A 20552-nucleotide genomic window follows, 5' to 3' on the forward strand; every position below is an offset into this window, starting at 1 on the left:
GAGAGAGCGGAGTCGAGGATGACACCAAGGTTGCTGGCTTGTGAGACGGGAAGGATGGTAGTGCCGTCAACAGAGATGGGAAAGTCAGGGAGAGGGCAGGGTTTGGGAGGGAAGACAAGGAGTTCAGTCTTGGACATGTTGAGTTTTAGGTGGCGGGCAGACATCCAAATGGAGATGTCCTGAAGGCAGGAGGAGATGCGAGCCTGGAGAGAGGGGGAGAGAGCAGGGGCAGAGATGGAGATCTGGGTGTCATCAGCGTAGAGATGATAGTTGAAGCCGTGGGAGCGAATGAGGTCACCAAGGGAGTGCGTGCAGATCGAGAACAGAAGAGGACCAAGCACTGAACCTTGGGGAACCCCCACAGTAAGGGGATGGGAGGGGGAGGAGGAGCCTGCAAAAGAGACTGAGAATGACCTTCCTTACCTCCTTCCCCTCCACACAGCACCTGTATATATGTATATATGTTTGTACATATTTATTACTCTATTTATTTACTTATTTTACTTGTACATATTTATTCTATTTATTTTATTTTGTTAATACGTTTTGTTTTGTTGTCTGTCTCCCCCTTCTAGACTGTGAGCCCGCTGTTGGGTAGGGACCGTCTCTATATGTTGCCAACTTGTACTTCCCAAGCGCTTAGTAAAGTGCTCTGCACACAGTAAGTGCTCAATAAATACGATTGAATGAAGGAACGTGTCAGTTATTGTTCCATCGTACTCTCCCATGCACTTAGTACAGTGCTCCCCACACAGCAAGCGCTCAAATAAATAGGACTAACTAACAACTGGATGGAGAGATTTCTGGGTTGGGAATCAAGAATCAATCTATCATACGAGAGAAGCAGCGTGCCTTAGTGGATGGAGCACGGGCTTGAGAGTCAGAAGGACCTGGATTCTAATCCTGACTCTGCCACATGTCTGTTGTGTGACCTTGGGTGACTTTTAACTTCTCTGGGCCTCAGTTACCTCACCTGTAAAATGGGGATTAAAAGTGGGGGCCCCATGTGGGACAGGGGCTGCATCCAACCCAATTTACTTCTATCTACCCCAGCGTTACGACAGTGCTTGGCACACAGTAAGCGCTTAACAAGTACCACAATTCTTATTAACTATTATTACTATTATTATAGCAGATCAGCAAGATAAGGTGGGGGGAGGACAAGGTGATTGGATGCTTTAAAGCCAATGGTGAAGGGTTTCTGTTTGATGTGGATGGGCAACCACTGGAGGGTCTTCAGGAGAGGGGAAAAACACGGCCTGAATGTTTTCGTAGAAAAATGATCTGTGAGGCAGAGTGAAGTATGGACTGGAGTGGGGAGAGACAGAAGGTGGGGAGGTCAGCAAGGAGGCTGATTTGGTAATCAAGGTGGGATACGATGAGTAGTTGGTTCAACACAGTAGCAGTTTGGATGGAGAGGAAAGGGTGGATTTTAGCAATGTGAGGGCTGAACTGATGGGATTTGGTGATGGATTGAATATGGGGGTTGCATAGAGGGATGAGTGGGGGAGAACATCAAGGGAAGGGGCTTCAGAGACAGGAAGGATGCTGGAGCTTTCTACAGTGATGGGAAAGTCAGGGGAAGGACATGGTTTCTTTGGGAAGATAAGGAGCTCTGTTTTGGACATGTTAGGGTTGAATCAATCAATCGTATTTATTGAGCGCTTACTGTGTGCCGGGCACTGTACTAAACGCTTGGGAAGTGCAAGTTGGCAACATATAGAGACAGTCCCTACCCAACAGTGGGCTCACAGTCTAAAAGGGGGAGACAGAGAACAAAACCAAACATACTAACAAAATAAAATAAATAGAATAGAGATGTACAAGTAAAATAAATAGAGTAATAAATATGTACAAACATATATACGTATATACAGGTGCTGTGGGGAAGGGAAGGAGGTAGGATGGGGGGGATGGAGAGGGGGACGAGGGAAGTATCCACAAAGAGATTTCCTGGAGGCAGGAGGAAATGTGAGACTGCAGCAGATGAGAGAGATCAGTTGGAGATTTGGGAATCATCCACACAGAGATGGTAGATGAATAATAGATGAATGAATAATAGATGAATAATAGATGAATAATAATAATGCCAATGATAATAACAATAATACTTTTTAAGCACTTACTGTGTGCCAAGCACAGTTCCAAGCACTGGGGTAGATACAACTTAACCAGGTCAAACACAGTTCTTGTCCCACATGGGGTCACACTCTTATCCCCATTTTACAGATGAGGTAACTGAGCTGTAACGGAGTTATCACTTAGAAAAGTGACTTGTCCCAGCTCACACAGCAGACGTGTGGCAGAGCCAGGCCCGTGCTCTATCCACTTAGCCAAGCGGCTTCTCTATTAAACAAGCTGTTGAAGCCATGGGAGTGAATGAGTTCTCCAAGGGAGTGGGTGAAGATGAAGAATAGAAGGGGAACGAGAACTGAACCTCGAGGAACCCCCCCAGTTAGAGGATGGGCAGCAGAGGAGAAGCCCGTGAAGGAGCTGAGAATGAGCAGCCAGAGGGACAGGAGGAAAATCGGGAGAGGACACTGTCAGTGAAGCCGAGGTTGGATAATGTTTCCCGGAAGAGGGGATGGTCCACAGTGTTGAAGGCAGCTGAGGGGTCGAAGAGGACTAGGATGGAGTAGAGGTTGTTGCATTTGGCAAAAAGGAGATCATTTATGACCTTTGAGAGGGTGGTTTCTGTGGAGGGAAGGAGGCGGAAGCCAGATCGGAGAGGAGTGCTTCCGTTGTTAAGTACGTGATCTCGGTCAAGTGGCTTATTCTCTCAATTCTTCCTTGATACAATCTAGACAATGCTTGTGTCTACCCAGTTCAGAAGAATGCTACGAAGTCAATTATGCAACACAAGAGAGTTCGGACACGTTCCCTGCCCAAACAAGCTTACAGTCTAGAGGGGGATACAGACGACATAATATGTGATTTAAAGATATGTACATAAGCGCTGTGGGGTTGAGGGTGGGATAAACGTCAAATGCCCAAAAGTCACAGACCTGAGGGTAGAGATGACAAAGAAGGGAGAGCGAGCTGGGGAAAAGGGGACAATCAGGAAAGGCCACTTGGAGGAGATGTGACCTGGATAATGCTTTGCAGGTAGGGAGAGCGGTGATCTGGTGTTTACTGATGGGAAAGAAATTCTAGGTTAGGGCGACAATGTGGGAAAGGGGTCAGCGATGAGATAGATGAGATAATAATAATAATAATAATGATGATGCTGGTATTTGTTAAGCGCTTACTGTGTGCCAATCACTGTTCTAAGTGCTGGAGTAGATGCAAGGTAATCAAGTTGTTCCACGTGGGGCTCACAGTCTTAATCCCCATTTTACAGATGAGGTAACTGAGGCCTAGAGAAGTGAAGTGACTTGCCCAAGGTAACACAGCAGACAAGTGGCAGAGCTGGGATCAGAATGATAATAATAATAATGGCATTTATTAAGCACTTACTATGTGCAAAGCACTGTTCTAAGCGCTGGGGAGGTTACAAGGTGATCAGGTTGTGCCACGTGGGGCTCACAATCTTAATCCCCATTTTACAGATGAGGTAACTGAGGCCCAGAGAAGTGAAGTGACGAGCCCAAAGTCACACAGTTGACAATTGGCAGAGCCGGGATTTGAACCCATGACCTCCGACTCCAAAGCCCGGGCTCTTTCCACTGAGCCAAGCTGCTTCTCATCCACATCCTCTGACTCCCAAGCCTGTGCTCTTCATTCATTCATTCAATCGTATTGCCACTAAGCCATGCTGCTTGAGATCAGGGAAGCAGTGTGGTATAGTAATAATAATAATAATAATAATGATGGCATTTATTAAGCACTCACTGTGTGCAAAGCACTGTTCTAAGCGCTGCGGAGGTTACAAGGTGATCAGGTTGTCCCTAGTGGGGCTCACAGTCTTCATCCCCACTTTACAGATGAGGTAACTGAGGGCCAGAGAAGTTAAGTGACTTGTCCAAAGTCACACAGCTGACAGTTGGTGGAGCCGGGATTTGAACCCACGACCTCTGACTCCAAAGCCCGGGCTCCTTCCACTGAGCCACGCTGCTTCTCTAGTGCACGGGCCTGGTATAGTCAGAGGGTTGTGGGTTCTAGTCCCGGCTCTGCCACTTGTCCGCTATGTGACCTGGGGCAAGTCATTTCACTTCTCTGGGTCTCAGTTTCCTCATCTCTAAAATGGGGGTTGAGATTGGGAGCCCCGCATGGGACAGGGACGGTGTCCAACCGAATTTGCTTGTATCAGCCCTGGTGCTTAGTACAGTGCTTGGCATATAACGATGGTATTTGTTAAGCGCTTACTATGTACAAGGCACTGTTCTAAGCGTTGGATATATTAAGCGCTTAGCAGATACTAATTATTATTATCAGGACATAGCGAGTAAACTGGAACTAGAGGAGCAAAGTGGGCGGGCTGAGCTATAATGGGAGATCAGTGAGGTACGATAGGATGGGTTAATTGAGGGCTTTAAAGCCGAAGGTAAGGAGTTTCTGTTTCATGCGGAGGTGGGTTCATTCATTCATTCAATCGTATTTAATGAGCGCTTACTGTGTGCAGAGCACTGTATTAAGCTCTTGGGAGGTACAAGTTGGCAACATATAGAGACGGGCTCACAGTCTAGAGCAGAAATGGGCAGCCATGAAAGGTTCTTACAGAGTGAGCAGACCTGGACTGACTGCTTTTTTAGAAAAATGATCCGTGCACGAGAATCAAGTATGGATTGGAGCAGGGAGAGACAGGAGGCGGGGAGGTAAGCAAGGAGGCAGATGTGGTAGACGAGGTGGGATGGGATAAGGATAGTTATAAAGGAAAACAGGATTAAAATGTCCTCAATTTTTGGGGAGCCAAATACTTGAGAAAGTTAAGAGGGAATCAGAAAATTGCAGATGAGGCATAGAGGACCGAACTGCTACACCAATCGATCGATCAGAGGAGCCTGGCGTCGCGGATCAAACACGGGCCTGGGAATCACACGTCTGCTGTGTGACTTGGGGCAATCGATCAGCTGGTACTTATTGAACGATAACTGCACCCATTCACTGTATTCAACGCATGGGGAAGTGTAATGCAAAAGAGTTGGTAGACGCAATTCCTGCCCTCAAGGAACTTACAATCGAGAGGGGAAGACGGACATTGAAATGAATTTTGGATAGGGGAAATAGTAGAGTATAAGCATTTACACTTAAGTGGTGTGGCTTGGTGTATCAAAGTGCTTAAGGGGCCAAGTGCGTTGGCAATCCAGAAGGGAGAGAAAGTAGGGCAAATAAGGGACTAGTTGGGGAGAGTCTCTTGGATAAGATGTGATTTTAGAAGGGCTTTGAAGATGTGAGCCAAGTGGAACCTCACTTAGGGGAAGTTCCAGGCCAGAGGCAGGACAATAATTAATTAATTATGGTATTTGTTAAGCTCTTACTATGTAACAATAATTATGGTATTTGTTAAGCGCTTATTATGTAATAATAATAATAAAGATGGTATTTGTTAAGCACTTCATCATCATCATCAATCGTATTTATTGAGCACTTACTATGTGCAGAGCACTGTACTAAGCGCTTGGGAAGTACAAATTGGCAACATATAGAGACAGTCCCTACCCAACAGTGGGCTCACAGTCTAAGAGGGGGAGACAGAGAACAAAACCAAACATACTAACAAAATAAAATAAATAGAATAGATATGTACAAATAAAATAAATAAATAGAGTAATAAATATGTACAAACATATATACATATATACAGGTGCTGTGGGGAAGGGAAGGAGGTAAGATGGGGGGATGGAGAGGGGAAAGTACAGCGTAATAGAGTTGGTAGGCACTTACTATGTGCCAAGCACTCTTCTAAGTGCTGAGGTAGATACAAGGTAATCAGGTTGTCCCGGGGCTCAGTCTTCATCCCCATTTTACAGATGAGGTTACTGAGGCACAGTGAAGTGACTTGCCCAAAGTCACACAGCTGATAAGTGGCAGAGGCAGGATTAGAACCCACGACTTCTGACGCCCAAACCCGTGCTCTTTCCACTAAGCCACGCTAAAATGATCTGGACATCCACTCTGGAGGCTTGGCGGCCTCCTCGAACGCTGGCCCCGGCCCCACCTCGACAGGTCCGGGTTGGGAGGTCCTTCCCCCGGTTCTGGGGTGCTCCGGGTTGGGGTTCCGCCGGGGTGGATGCAAGAAAATCCGGATGGACGCGGTCCCTGTCCCACGTGGGGCTCACAGTCTCCATCCTCATTTTATAGAAGAGGGAACGAAGGCCCAGAGCCACGAAGCAACTTGCCCAAGGTCACCCAGCAGAGAAATGGCGGAGCAGGGATCGGAACCCTTCTAGACTGTGAGCCCGTTGTTGGGTAGGGACTGCTTCTATATGTTGCCGACTTGTACCTCCCAAGCACTTAGTACAGTGCTCTGCACACAGTAAGCGCTCAATAAATACAATTAAATGAATGAATGAACCCATGACCTTCTGATTCCCAGGCCTGGGCTCTTTCCGCTATGCCGTGGGCATCGGGTTGAACGAAGAAAGAACGAGGGAAAGAGCTGATGGAGTGACGTCAAGCTGATTGGCAGGGAATTTCTGTTTGATATGGCGGTGGATAGATAACCACTGGAGGATTCTGACAAGTGGGGAGATGTAGACTGAATGGTTTTTCAGAAAAATGATCCCGGGAGAAGAGCTGCTGGAGAGGGTTTTAGATAAGATGCAGAGAGGACGATTAATCCATCAATGGTATTTACTAAGTACTCACTGGGCGCAGAGCACTGTATTAGAGCTTGGGAGACTACGATACAACAGAGTTGGTAGACAGGTTCCCTGCCCACAAGAAGTTTACAGTCTGGATAGAGGAACAGACATTAAAATAAATTATGGATACGGACATGTGTGCCATGGGCTGAGGGGTGGGTACAAATCCAAGGACATATATGACGCAGAAGGGAGGGCGAGTAGGGAGAAATGACGGCATAGTCAGGGAAAGTTTCTCGGAGGAGATGCGATTTTAGTACGGTCAGAAAAGAGGCTGATGCAGTAGCTGGGATACGACAAATGCTCAATTAGCAAGGTAGCTGTACGGATGGAGAGGAAACGGCGGACTCCAGAGGTGCCGAGGAGGTAAATCCGACAATTTCGTGAATGCCTGGGTTGAGCGAGAGGCAAGAGTTGAGGATAATGCCAAAGTTACGGGTTTGCGAGGCAGGGATGGTGGTGGTGCCATATAAAGTGGTAGGAAAGTCGGGGGAAGACAGGGTTTGGGTGGGAACATGAAGAGTTGTGTTTCGGACGTGTTAGGTCTGAGGCGGCAGTGGGACAGCCGGGTAGAGATGTCCTGAAGGCAGGAGGAAATGTGACACTGCAGAGAAGGAGAGAGGTCGGAGCTGGAGAGGTAGATTTGCGAATCTACCCTCCCCATCCCCCCATCTTACCTCCTTCCCTTCCCCACAGCACCTGTATATATGTATATATGGTTGTACATATTTATTACTCTGTTTATTTATTTATTTATTTTACTTGTACATTTCTATCCTATTTATTTTATTTTTTTGGTATGTTTGGTTCTGTTCTCTGTCTCCCCCTTTTAGACTGTGAGCCCACTGTTGGGTAGGGACTGTCTCTATGTGTTGCCAATTTGTACTTCCCAAGGGCTTAGTACAGTGCTCTGCACATCGTAAGCGCTCAATAAATACGATTGATTGATTGATTGATTGAATCATCCATGTAGAGATGGTGGTTGAAGAAGTGGGAGCAAATGAGTTCTCCAAGGGAGCAGGTAGAGAAATAGGAACAAAATAAGTACGCTACTTAGTCACTCATAACCTCCCACTTCGCTTTTGTACATACTACTTTATAAACACTATTTAAGCATGTTTTCCTCCTTTCTATCAATTGTTTTATGTCCGTCTCCCACGTTAGATTCTAAACTTCTTGAGAGCTCCTCTAAACCTATCGTATGGTCCCACGGGCTTAGAACATTACCCTGCACACAGAAGGCACTCAGTAAATGCTACTGATCGGCTGAGAACCTATTCAACTCTCTAAGTGGTCTACTGATGCTTTCTTCTTACCAGTTTCCCTTATCTCCATCATCTCCCACTAAGGGGAGGATGGAGAATGGGGATTAAGACTGATGAAGACTGCGAACTCGATGTGAGACAACCTGATTACCTTGTGTCTACCCCAGCGCTTAGAACAGTGCTCGGCACATAGAAAGTGCTTAATACCATTATTATTATTCTTATTAATAATTCCAAGGAGTCAATAAAATAGGAAAAAAAACAGAGAGGAAAGCAAGGCAGGAGCTTTAAGAAACTGATTAATTTAAGTTTCACGTCTCTTTCAACTACACAGGAATCAAGTCAAATTTGCCAAAATTCCAAAAGAGGTTTTCATAGAGCGAAGAGTCATTGGTCTGATGTTCGAACTGCATTCTTACATTTTAAAGCGGTTTGCATTTCTGCCACCCACGAAAAATTTATGGTCGGCTTCCCCCAGGTTCCTCAGCATTGGCCAAAGTTAAGAATGGAAAACGCCAACCAACCACAGAGAAATTCTAACACAACTCAAAATTTCTACAAATGCTCCCTCCACTGTCTATCACTTCTCTTTACCTACCGATCAAAAACAAAAAGGAATTTGACATTGGAGTCCACCTGGCTTTTCATTACCTGCAATGCTTTCCAGTAATAGGAGTGGAATGGTTTCCCTGGCATCCTTCCTTAAGGCGCTGTAGGAGTTTTCTGTACTTTTCTCGTTCCTCTTTCTGAACACCCTGATGATGGAGGGGAGAAAAAAAAAGAAACAAAAAACAAAAATGAGTATGTCAGAAATGTAATTTGGATAAAACAAGGCAAATATTTATAAAGGAAGCTTACGTAGTTTTGGCATCAGTAGCCATCCAGGTCCCAAAACAATTATCAGCTGTGTGACTTTGGGCAAGTCACTAAACTTCTCTGTGCCTCAGTTCCCTCATCTGGAAAATGGGGGTTAAGACTGTGAGCCCCATGTGGGACAAGCTGATGACCTTGTATCTACCCAGCGCTTAGAACAGTGCTTGGCACATAGTAAGCGCTTAACAAAAACCAAAATTATTATTATTATGAGGGATTATAAAAGACTGGTGTGGGCAGGGATTGTCTCTTTACTGCTGAATTGTACTTTCCAAGCGCTTAGTACAGTGTTCTGCACACAGTAAGCGCTCAATAATACGATTGAATGCATGAATAAATATGACAATGATATACAGAAATTCTCATATTTAAATATGATGTAAAAATAATAACTGTGGCATTTAAATGCTTACTATGTGCCAAGCACTGTACTATGCTGTACGGTAGATATGTGATAATAATAATAATAATGATGGTATTTGTTAAGCGCTTACTATGTGCAAAGCACTGTTCTAAGCGCTGGGGGGATACAAGGTGATTGAGTTGTCCCACGTGGGGCTCACAGTCTTAATCCCCATTTTACAGATGAAGGAACTGAGGCACAGAGAATTTACGTGACTTGCCCAAAGTCACACAGCTGACAATTGGCGGAGCCGGGATTTGAACCCACGACCTCTGACTCCCAAGCCCGGGCTCTTTCCACCGAGCCACGCTGCTTCTCTAATCAGGTCTCACATGGGGGATCACAAATAGAAAGGAGAACAGGCGTTGAATCCCCATTTTGCAGATGAGGGAACTGAGGCACAGAGAAGTGAAATGACTTGCCAAAGGTCACACGGCAGGCCCACGGTGGAGCCGGGATTAGAACCAGGGTCCTCTCACTCCCAGGCCCATGCTCTTTCTGCTAGGCCTCGCTGCTTCCCAAACCCAGTGTTTTTTAAACTATTCGATAAAATATCCCGCTGTCTTCCTCTACCTGTAGCCACTTCTTTCCCCAAAGAGCATCATCAATCGTATTTATTGAGCGCTTACTGTGTGCAGAGCACTGTACTAAGCGCTTGGGAAGTACAAGTTGGCAACATATAGAGACGGTCCCTACCCAATAGTGGGCTCACAGTCTAAAAGAGAATCCACGCAACAACAGAAATGCAGAGTAGCCTCGCATAAAGAGAACAGGCCTGGCAGTCAGAAGGACCTGGGTTCTCATCCTGGCTCCCCAAATTGTCTGCTGTGTGACTTTGGGCAAGTCGCTTAACTTCCCTGTGCCTCAGTTCCCTCATCTTTAAACTGGGGATTAAGACTGTGAGCCAGATGTAGGACAGGGACTGCGTCCAAACCAATTATCTTGTATCTACCCCAGTGCTTAGTACAGTGCCTGGTACGTAGTAAGCACTTAACAAATACCACATACACACAGAAAAAATAATTCAATGTACAACCGAGTAGACATTTTCCTCGTCAATTTAGCTGGTTCTGCTGAGGAGTTAAGAGTCCTGTTCTTAATAGGCACAATATATCCCTTTAGTCATAGGGTCTTTAGGGAAGGAAAAATAATAGAGATCAATGGGAAGTGACCTGTAAGACTCTGACTTATCAACAATTAACTAGCTTTAGTCCATTAAACCACTATTCTGAATGCTACTTGATAATGAGTCGTGGGGGTGTTAGACCTAATCATTTTCCCGTGTCAGGGAAGGTTTAGGATGGGGAAATGAACTGATTATAATAATAATGGTATTTGTTAAGTGCCTTACTATGCGCCAGGCATTGTACTAAGCGCCGGGGTGGATGCAAGCAAATCCCAGTTGGACAAAGTCCATATCCCTCACAGGGCTCACATTCTACATCCCCGTTTTACAGATGAGGTAACTGAGGCCCAGAGAAGTGAAGTGGCTTGCCCAAGGTCACACAGTGGATAAGTGAGGGAGGTGGGATTAGAACCCATGACCTTTTGTTTCCCAGTCCCATGCTCTATCCATTATGCCATGCTGATTATTGGTAAGAGCAGTGAAACTACAACACACACACACACACACACACACACAAAACACAAATGAATAAAAATATAATTCAATCAATCAATCGTATTTATTGAGCGCTTACTGTGTGCAGAGCACTGTACTAAGCGCTTGGGAAGTACAAGTTGGCAACATATAGAGACAGTCCCTACCCATCAGTGGGCTCACAGTCTAAAAGTCTAAAATTCTTAAGCAAATTCTTATGAAGACTGCAACATTTCCTGAATATGGAGCATCCACAAAAATTCCACAGCTCTGCCTGTAGAGGCTGCCTACGTGTTCCATCTATAATTCAAGATTTTACTATTCCTCAACTAAAGAGTACAGGTAAGGATCCCAAGTCCCCCTGGAGACCAGCCTTTCCTGTGTAGTGAATTAGAGCACGGGCCTGGGTGTCAGAAGGTCTGGGTTCTAATCCCGGCTCTGTCACGTGCCTGCTGTATGACCCTGGGCAAGTCACTTCACTGGGCCTCAGTTACCTCATCTGTAAAATGGGGATTGAGACTGTGAGCCCCACGGGGGACAGGGAATGTGTCCAACCCAATTTGCTTGCATTCACCCCAGCCCTTCGTAAGGCACACCGTAAGTGCTTAACAAATGCATTATTATTATATTCCCTGACCCTGCTGGAATATCGCCTTTAACAATCCCAAAAACATTATTTCTCGAGACAGGCCAAGGACTGACCTATCATTTTATGATACACACTCCCGTTTGCTCTGTGGAATCCAGGTTTTGGGACCTTCTTCTTTTAAGAAGACACTATGCAAGTAAATAAAATCTAACCTTGGCCTTTCCAATCACGTAACCACCCCAATATTTTTGAAGGAAGGACTCTTAGAAGCTTCAAAGTAAATATTCACTTGTTATGAATGGAAAAAAAAAAAAAGAACTGGAATATCTGTATTACTGAGATCTTCCAAAATCTCTGAGCTCCAATATGTCGCTGCTTTTACCACGACCTAATATGGTCAGGACAAATTTGCAAGAGAAATCTGGGAGCCAAATCACTATTTCCAGACACGGAAAATTTCTTGATAATAACCACGGTATTTGTTGAGCGCTTACTACAAATAATAAAATAATGATGGCATTTGTTAAGCGCTTACTATGTGCAAAGCACTGTTCTAAGCGCTGGGGGGGCTACAGTGTGATCAAGCTGTACTATGTGCCACGCACTGTTCTAAGGGCTGAGGGGGATACAAGGTAATCAGGTTGTCCCACATGGGGCTCCCAGTCTTCATCCCCATTTTACAAATGAGGTAACTGAGGCACAGAGAAGTTAAGCAGCTTGCCCAAGGTCACACAGCAGACAAGGGGCGGAGGCGGGATTAGAACCCACAGCCTCTGACTCCCAAGCCCGTGCTCTTTCCACTAAGCCACGCTGCTTCTAAAGTAATCTGCATTACTAGGACATTTACAACAAACGCTCTAGAAGCAGTGTGGCTCAGTGGGGAAGAGCCCTGGCTTTGGAGCCAGAGGTCATGGGTTCAAATCCCGGCTCCGCCACTTGTCAGCTGGGTGACTTGGGGCAAGTCACTTCACTTCTCTGGGCCTCAGTTCCCTCATCTGGAAAATGGGGATGAAGACTGTGAGCTCCACGTGGGACAACCTCATCATCATCATCATCATCATCATCAATCATATTTATTGAGCGCTTACTATGTGCAGAGCACTGTACTAGGCGCTTGGGAAGTACAAATTGGCAACACATAGAGACAGTCCCTACCCAACAGTGGGCTCACAGTCTAAAAGGGGGAGACAGAGAACAAAACCAAACATACCAACAGATTAAAATAAATAGGATAGATATGCACAAGTAAAATAAATAAATAAATAGAATAATAAATATGTACAAGCATACCCCCAGCGCTTAGAACAGTGCTTTGCACATAGTAAGCGCTTAATAAATGCCACCATTATTATTATTATTATTATTGTTATTAAGGACATCGGAGAAACCAAATTGACAAAACGGGGCATGCCTCTTCCACGGTGTAGTGTGGTCTTCTGAGTGTTTTGCCTGTTTCAGAAGAATACGGCTCTGACGTTCCACACTCCCGAATGGGCCGTTTCCACGGTAAGAAGCTCGCTGGAAGGTTTCTGTTCCGTCGACTGCCATTTGAACTCGGGTTACAAGTTCCCTGGTTCAGAGGAAAGCTGAAACGGTACCAAAATTAGCACGTAACAGCCGAGAACATTTCCCTTACGCCAAACCGTATACACGACCCAAGAAATGCACACGCTTGTTGGCGATTAATGTTCCACTTTGATTCACGGAGCAGCCTAATGAAATTAGGTTTTTACGATGCAGAAAGAATTCCAGGGGCAGAGGTTTAGGTTCTAGGTTCCATCAGGGAGCTCGTGACTGGTTTCAGTCAGTTAATAACCTGCTCTTTTTGGGCCCTAAATTAGCTGATAATAATGATGGTATTTGTTAAGACCTTTCAGTGTGCCAGGCACTGTACTAAGCGCTGGGGTGGACACAAGCAAATTGGGTTGGACATAATCCCTGGCTCACGTGGGGCTCACAGGCTCGATCCTCATTTTACAGAGGAGGTAACCGAGGCACAGAGAAGTGAAGTGACTTGCCCAAGGTCACACAGCAGGCAAGTGGAGGAGATGGGATTAGCACCCATGACCTTTCAGTCTCTCAGGCCCGTGCTCTATCCACTATGCTGCTTCTCACGCTGACTCTTGACCTATCAGGCCTGATTTGGAAATTTCAACACCGAAAGACACAAATCAATCAATCAATCAAATCGTATTTATTGAGCGCTTGCTGTGTGCCGAGCACTGTACTAAGCGCTTGGGAAATACAAGTTAAACAGTTCAAGATCCTCTTCTCCCACCCATTAAAACATCAGCCTTGCCTTATTCCTCTTCTCTCCCCTACCTTCTCAATTTCCTTTCAATTTACTATTTCACATTAATAATAATAATGATGGTATTTGCTAAGCGCTTACTATGTGCAAAGCACTGTTCTAAGCGATAGGAAAGTTACAAGGTGATCAGGTTGTCCCACGGGGGGCTCACAGTTTTAATCCCCATTTTACAGATGAGGTAACTGAGGCACAGAGAAGTTAAGTGACTTGCCCAAAGTCACACAGCTGACAGTTGGCGGAGCCGGGATTTGAACCCATGACCTCTGACTCCAAAGCCCGTGCTCCTTCCACTGAGCCACGCTGCTTCTCAAGATTATAAGATTATTATAAGATTATTGTAAAGATTGGGTTAGTAGAAGCTAGAATTTAACTTTGTAATCCTTAAGAGGCTTTATAAAACCCAAATGGCAAATGGGAATAGGACGTTATAGGGTTCTTTAAAGGATTTTTTTCATACTATGGTGCTCTACGTTAAAAGAATACATATTTGGGATGAAAGACACTTTCACAGAATTCTATACATAGTCCTTATCCAACAAATACCTTAAGAGAGGCACCAGTCTTGCAGATCTTGAATCTTGGATCATTTTATCTGCACAATTACTGGCTCCATTAGGTGTTTTCTTATCTATAAAAGAAAACAAATTTCTCTATAGCTTTGCCAGCAAGTTTGCGTCTTGAAAGTAAGCAAGTTTCAGATTTTCCAGAATGAATTCAAGTGTTACCCAGAGATCAGTCTCTTTTTAGGATGCTGGAGTGGATAGAGAACGGGCCCGGGAGTCAGAAAGTCATAGGTCCTAATCCTGGCTTCGCCGCTTGTCTGCTGTGTGACCTTCGACAGGTCACTTCACTTCTCTGTGCCTCAGTTACCTCATCTATAAAACGGGGATTGAGACTGCGAGCCCCACACGGGATGGGGACTGTGTCCAACCTGATTTGCTTGTATCCACCTCCGTGCTAAGTATGGTGCCTGGTACATGGTTATTATTATTATTATTATTATTATTATTATTATTATTATTATTATTATTATTAAAAGGTCTAAACATGCAATGAGCCAGAACAAAATTCTGCACCTTTTAAACCGCAAACTAAGCTTTATTATTCCTTTAAATGGTACTTGTTAAGCACTTACTATGGGCCAGCCACTAAACTAAGCGCTGGGATAGACGCAGGCTAATCAGGTTGGACGCAATCCGCCTCCCAGTGAGGCTCATAGGTTTAATCCCCATTTCTCAGATGAGGTCACTGAGGCCCACAGAAGCTAAGTGACTTGTCCAAAGACACACGGTAGATAAGTGGCGGAGTTGGGATCAGAACCCATGTCCGTACTCTTTCCGCTAGGCCATGCCAATTCCTGCATTGTAGAGTATAGGGATTGTGAGTACTTCGATCAATCAATCAATCGTATTTATTGAGCGCTTACTGTGTGCACAGCACTGTACTAAGCACTTGGGAAGTACAAGTTGGCAACATACTTGCTCTTATATGATTTGCCAAGCTATACAGTTTTCTGCACGGACCAAGTGATTAATAAATTCTACTGATGGATGCAACTATCCTTCTTATTCTAAGATGATGACAATAACCTGCACGTGCCTGTGTGACTGAAAAAAAAAATACCAGGATATTGGCTGTTCATTTTCGTGCTGCATTTGCAGCCCTTAGCATGTATTTTTCCACTAATGGGCCCTGTTTTTGATTCCGCTATATTGTTAAAGACAAGACACTCAAGACAAAATAAGTTCAGCTTTCATGGACGCAAGCACGTCCCAGATTACAACCTCGCAGGGGATACCTACGGATAGTATTTTTTGATGCCGCTCCCCGGCTACAGGCTGAATTGCTCGGTGCCTTTCCAGAGAATTGTACTAGCAGAGTCCAACATTATAGCTGAGCTTTACGAGAAAGGAAATATCTCTCTAAGTCTCCTTCTCCCGGGCTAAAATTAAGTCATCAACAATGATTGCACCTCGGAGAAACTCTGCCCGCAATTTGTATCCGATTTTGAGGTGCCGAGCAGATACCTAAAGATGACGCAGGGGAGGCAGTTTAATTTAGAACCGGATGACGCAGGTTGCCGTGAGTTAACTGCATCTAATTCAGAGGAATCGTTTTCAACCGACTTCAACAATCCGACGCATCGTTGCCGGACACCAAAACACCTATAAGCTGTGGTTCCCCCCCACCTTTGGCTAAAAATATTGGAATTTAAGAAGTCTCGTGTCAATTTTCAAGGAAGTGGAGGATCTCATAAAAAGGATTGAAGACGCGAGTCCTCAAGGAGAGAGGGGTTCAAAGGGTGTGAGGAGAGGTGCTCATCGGAATTAGCCTACAAGTGTTCATAAGGAATTAGCGCCAAGCTCGCTCTCTTCCTCCCTTCAAGGCCCTACTGAGAGCTCACCTCCTCCAGGAGGCCTTCCCACACTCAGCCTCCTCCTTCCTCTCCCCCTCGTCCCCCTCTCCATCATCATCAATCATATTTATTGAGCGCTTACTGTGTGCAGAGCACTGTACTAAGCGCTTGGGAGGTACAAGTTGGCAACGTATGGAGACAGTCCCTACCCAACAGTGAGCTCCATCCCCCCACCTTACCTCCTTCCCTTCCCCACAGCACCTGTATATATGTATATATGTTTGTACCTATTTATTACTCTATTTATTTTACCTGTACATATCTATTCTATTTTATTTTGTTAGTATGTTTGGTTTTGTTCTCTCTCTCCCCCTTTTAGACTGTGAGCCCACTGTTGGGTAGGGACTGTCTGTATATGTTGCCAATTTGGACTTCCCAAGCGCTTAGTACAGTGCTCTGCACATAGTAAGCGCTCAATAAATGTGATTGATGATGATGGTGTATATATGTTTGTACATATTTGTTACTCTTTATTTATTTATTTATTTTACCTGTACATATCTATTCTATCTATTTTATTTTGTTAGTATGTTTGGTTTTGTTCTCTGTCTCCCCCTTTTAGACTGTGAGCCCACTGTTGGGTAGGGACTGTCTCTATATGTTGCCAATTTGGACTTCCCAAGCGCTAAGTACAGTGCTCTGCCCATAGTAAGCGCTCAATAAATGCGATTGATGATGATGATGATTAGCCTACTCTGAGGCGCTTTAAGAAGATGTGTGCTGTCAAACCCAAATTGGATAAATCCTTCATTGATCCTTCACTGAAAAACCACTACCACACTCAGCAGAACATGCCTCTATTTCTGCAGCCCCCTGCAAAGGCTTATAATCACACGACAACTTTTCATCCACTGAATAGTCTGATGTTATATTCTGAATTATTTTAATAAAGATTAAACAATAATTTAGTGATTTAGCATTATGATGTAGAGCAAACCTTCCAGTCTCACCTCCACAACATCGCCAAGATCTGCCATTTCGTCTCCATCCAAACCGCTACCTTGCTGGTTTGATCTCTCATCCTATCCCGAATGGATTACTGCATCAGCCTCCTCCCTGATCTCCCATCCTCCTATCTCTCCATGCTTCAGTCTATACTTCACTCTGCTGCCCAGGTTATCTTCCTACAGAAACGCTCTGGGCATGTCACTCCCCTTCTCAAAAATCTCCAGTGTTGTCTATCAACCTTCGAATCAAGCAAAAACTCCACACCCCCTTCCCCTCCCCACAGCACTTGTGTATATTTGTACATATTTATTACTCTATTTATTTTATTAATGATGTGTATATAGCTATAATTCTATTTATTCTGACGGCATTTACACCTGTCTACTTGTTTTGTTTTGTTGTCTGTCTCCCCCTTCTAGACTGTGAGCCCGTTGTTGGGTAGGGACCATCTCTATATGTTGCCGATTTGTACTTCCCAAGCGCTTAGTCCAGTGCTCTGCACACCGTAAGCACTTGATAAATACGACTGAATGAACGAATGAATTACTGTTCCATAGGTTTTGGAGCAGCTCCTTAATTTACATCATGTAAGCCTATGGAGAAGCATATAATAATAATAATGGTATTTGTTAAGCACTTACTATGTGTCAAGCACTGTTCTATCCCACACTACAAACTACTAAGCTCTTATTGCATCTATCTGCATTGGAGAGAAATACCATAAAAGCTCCTTAAAAGACTTTCACCATCCCAGTGGTGGTTATTTCCCACTCAGTAGTAAGGTGATAAGTAGATCTGCCCTCTACATAACATTATCAATGCATGGACACTTTTGTTTCTTCACCATAATGTAGTTCTCCTCATATGACCTATTGTTTTAAGGTATTTGTTAAGCACTTAACCTTTATGCCAGGCACTGTATTAAGTGTTCGAGTAAATATGAGTTAATCAGGTCGGATACAGTCTATGTCCCACAAAGGGCTCACAGTCTCAATCCCCATTTTCCAGAGGAGGCAACTGAGGCACAGAGAAGTTAAATGCCTTACGCAAGGTCACACAGCTGATAGGTGATGGAGCAATATAATCCTCATTTTATTAATGAGCAATAACACTGAGAGAACACAATGGCTGACATCTAATGCCATGAGAAAGAAAACCAAGATAAGAGTGATTTACTGGTGCTTTACTACTCTCAGATGTGAAAATGATTATTTTAAAATACTTTTTGTGAAAGATGAAACCACTGATGCTGCAAGCTGGAGAGGGAAGAGCAGGGGTTCATTCATTCATTCAGTCGTATTTATTGAGCGCTTACTGTGTGCAGAGCACTGTACTAAGCACTTGGGAAGTACAAGTTGGCAGCATATAGAGACGATCCCTACCCAACAATGGGCTCACAGTCTAGAGGGGGAGACAGACAACAAAGCAAAACATGTGGACAGGTGTCAAGTCGTCAGAACAAATAGAATTAAAGCTAAATGCACATCATTGACAAAATAAATAGAATCGTAAATATGGACAAGTAAAATAGAGTAATAAATCTGTACAAATGTATATACAGGTGCTGTGGGGAGGGGAAGGAGGTACGGCGGGGGGGATGGGGAGGGGGAGAGGAAAAAGGGGGCTCAGTCTGGGGTTGGGATGCCCTGAAGATATTTTCTTTTGAGCGAGGGCCCAAGTGTATAAGAAAAGATAATGCACCATGTGGAGGAGGTAGCTGGGTCCAGCCTGGTTACCTAGACTGTAAATTCCTTTTGGGCAGGGAACATGTCTGCTGATTCTATAGTATTATACTCTCCCAAGCGCTTAGTACAGTGCTCTGCACATAGTAAACAATCAATAAATACGATTAACTGATTGATCAACTCCCGCACTTAAACCAGAGCTTGGCATGCAGTGAATGCTTAAATATCACAACGGTTATTATTATTAATGCTAATATTTGCCCCCCTTTTCCCACTCCCTCACCTCCCTTCTCACAATCCTCCCCTCATCCCGTCTCTCCCCGTTCCAGTCTAGACTTGGCTCTGCAGTCTGAATCATTTTTCCAAAGAAAACTGTCCAGTCCAAGCCTCCCCGCTGCTCAAGACCCTCCAACGGTTGCCAGTCACCTCCGCGTCAAACAGAAACTCCGTACCACCAGCTTTAAGGCACTCCATTGGCTCGTTTCCCTCCTACCCTTCCTTTCTGATTTCCTACTCCGACCCACAAACTCCAACTCCAAACTCCACAGCTTTCGCTCCTCTAATGGCAACCTACTCACCGTACCTTGATTTTGTCCATCCCGTTGACCGGCCCTCGCCCGCGTCCTCCCTCTGGGCCTGGAACTCTCACCTTTCACATACGACGCGACGCTGCTCACCCCACCATCAAAGCCGTACTAAAAAATGTTGCCTCCTCCAAGAGGCCTTCCCTCATTTCCCCTACTCCCTCTCCCTTCTGCACTTCCTCTACATTTGGATCTACACCCTTTAAGCACTTGCTATTCCCCTCAAACCCACCACAGCATATTTTAAATGTCAGCCTCCCCCTCTACGTCGTACGCTCTTTACCGACAGGGATGGTCAAACAGTCAGTGAGTGGTATTCACTGAACGCTTACTGTGTGCAGAGAACGGTACTAAGCACTTGGGAGAGTACAATATAATAATAATAATAATAGCATTTATTAAGCGCTTACTGTGTGCAAAGCACTGTTCTAAGCGCTGGGGAGGTTACAATCAATCAATCGCATTTATTGAGCACTTACTGTGTGCAGAGCACTGTACTAAGCGCTTGGGAAGTACAAGTTGGCAACATATAGAGACAGTCCCTACCCAACAGTGGGCTCACAGTCTAAAAGGGGGAGACAGAACAAAACCAAACATACTAACAAAATAAAATAGAACAGATATGTACAAGTAAAATAAATAGAGTAATAAATATGTACAAACATATATACAGGTGCTGTGGGGAAGGGAAGGAGGTAAGATGGGGGGGATGGAAAGGGGGACGAGGGGGAGAAGAAGGAAGGGGCTCACAGTCTTCTTCCCCATTTTACAGATGAGGGAACTGAGGCCCAGAGAAGTGAAGTGACTTGCCCAAAGTCACACAGCTGGCAATTGGCAGAGCCAGGATATAGCAATAACCAGACCCATTTCCCTGCCCACAGTGAGCTTAAAGTCTAGAGGGAGGAGACAGATAGTAACAGAGATAAATTACAGATAGTACTTAAGTGCTGGGGGGCTGGGAGGGGGGTGAATAAAAGAGAGCAAGTCAGGGCAGAAAGTGAGCGAAGAAGAAAGGAGGGCTGAGTCGGTATCTACCAACTCAAATAATAACAATAATAATAATGGCATTTGTTAAGCGCTTACTATGTGCAAAGCACTGTTCTAAGCGCTGGGGGGGGGATACAAGGTGATCAAG

General features: G+C 44.7%; 1 protein-coding gene across 2 annotated transcripts in view; it reads right to left on the reverse strand.

Moving 5' to 3' along the window:
- The window catches only part of SENP2 (SUMO specific peptidase 2), a 90815-nt gene that overhangs the window by 34810 nt on the left and 35453 nt on the right, over nucleotides 1-20552 (reverse strand). For both annotated transcript variants that reach the window (XM_038762535.1, XM_038762620.1), the window contains 3 exons: nucleotides 14328-14412; nucleotides 12885-13059; nucleotides 8660-8763 (listed from right to left, as the gene is read on the reverse strand). In XM_038762535.1, the coding sequence (XP_038618463.1) occupies nucleotides 8660-8763; nucleotides 12885-13059; nucleotides 14328-14412 (364 nt within the window). The remainder of the gene's footprint in view (nucleotides 1-8659; nucleotides 8764-12884; nucleotides 13060-14327; nucleotides 14413-20552) is intronic.

This window comes from Tachyglossus aculeatus, chromosome 1 (assembly GCF_015852505.1).
Source record: "Tachyglossus aculeatus isolate mTacAcu1 chromosome 1, mTacAcu1.pri, whole genome shotgun sequence".
Taxonomy (NCBI): Eukaryota; Metazoa; Chordata; class Mammalia; order Monotremata; family Tachyglossidae; genus Tachyglossus; species Tachyglossus aculeatus.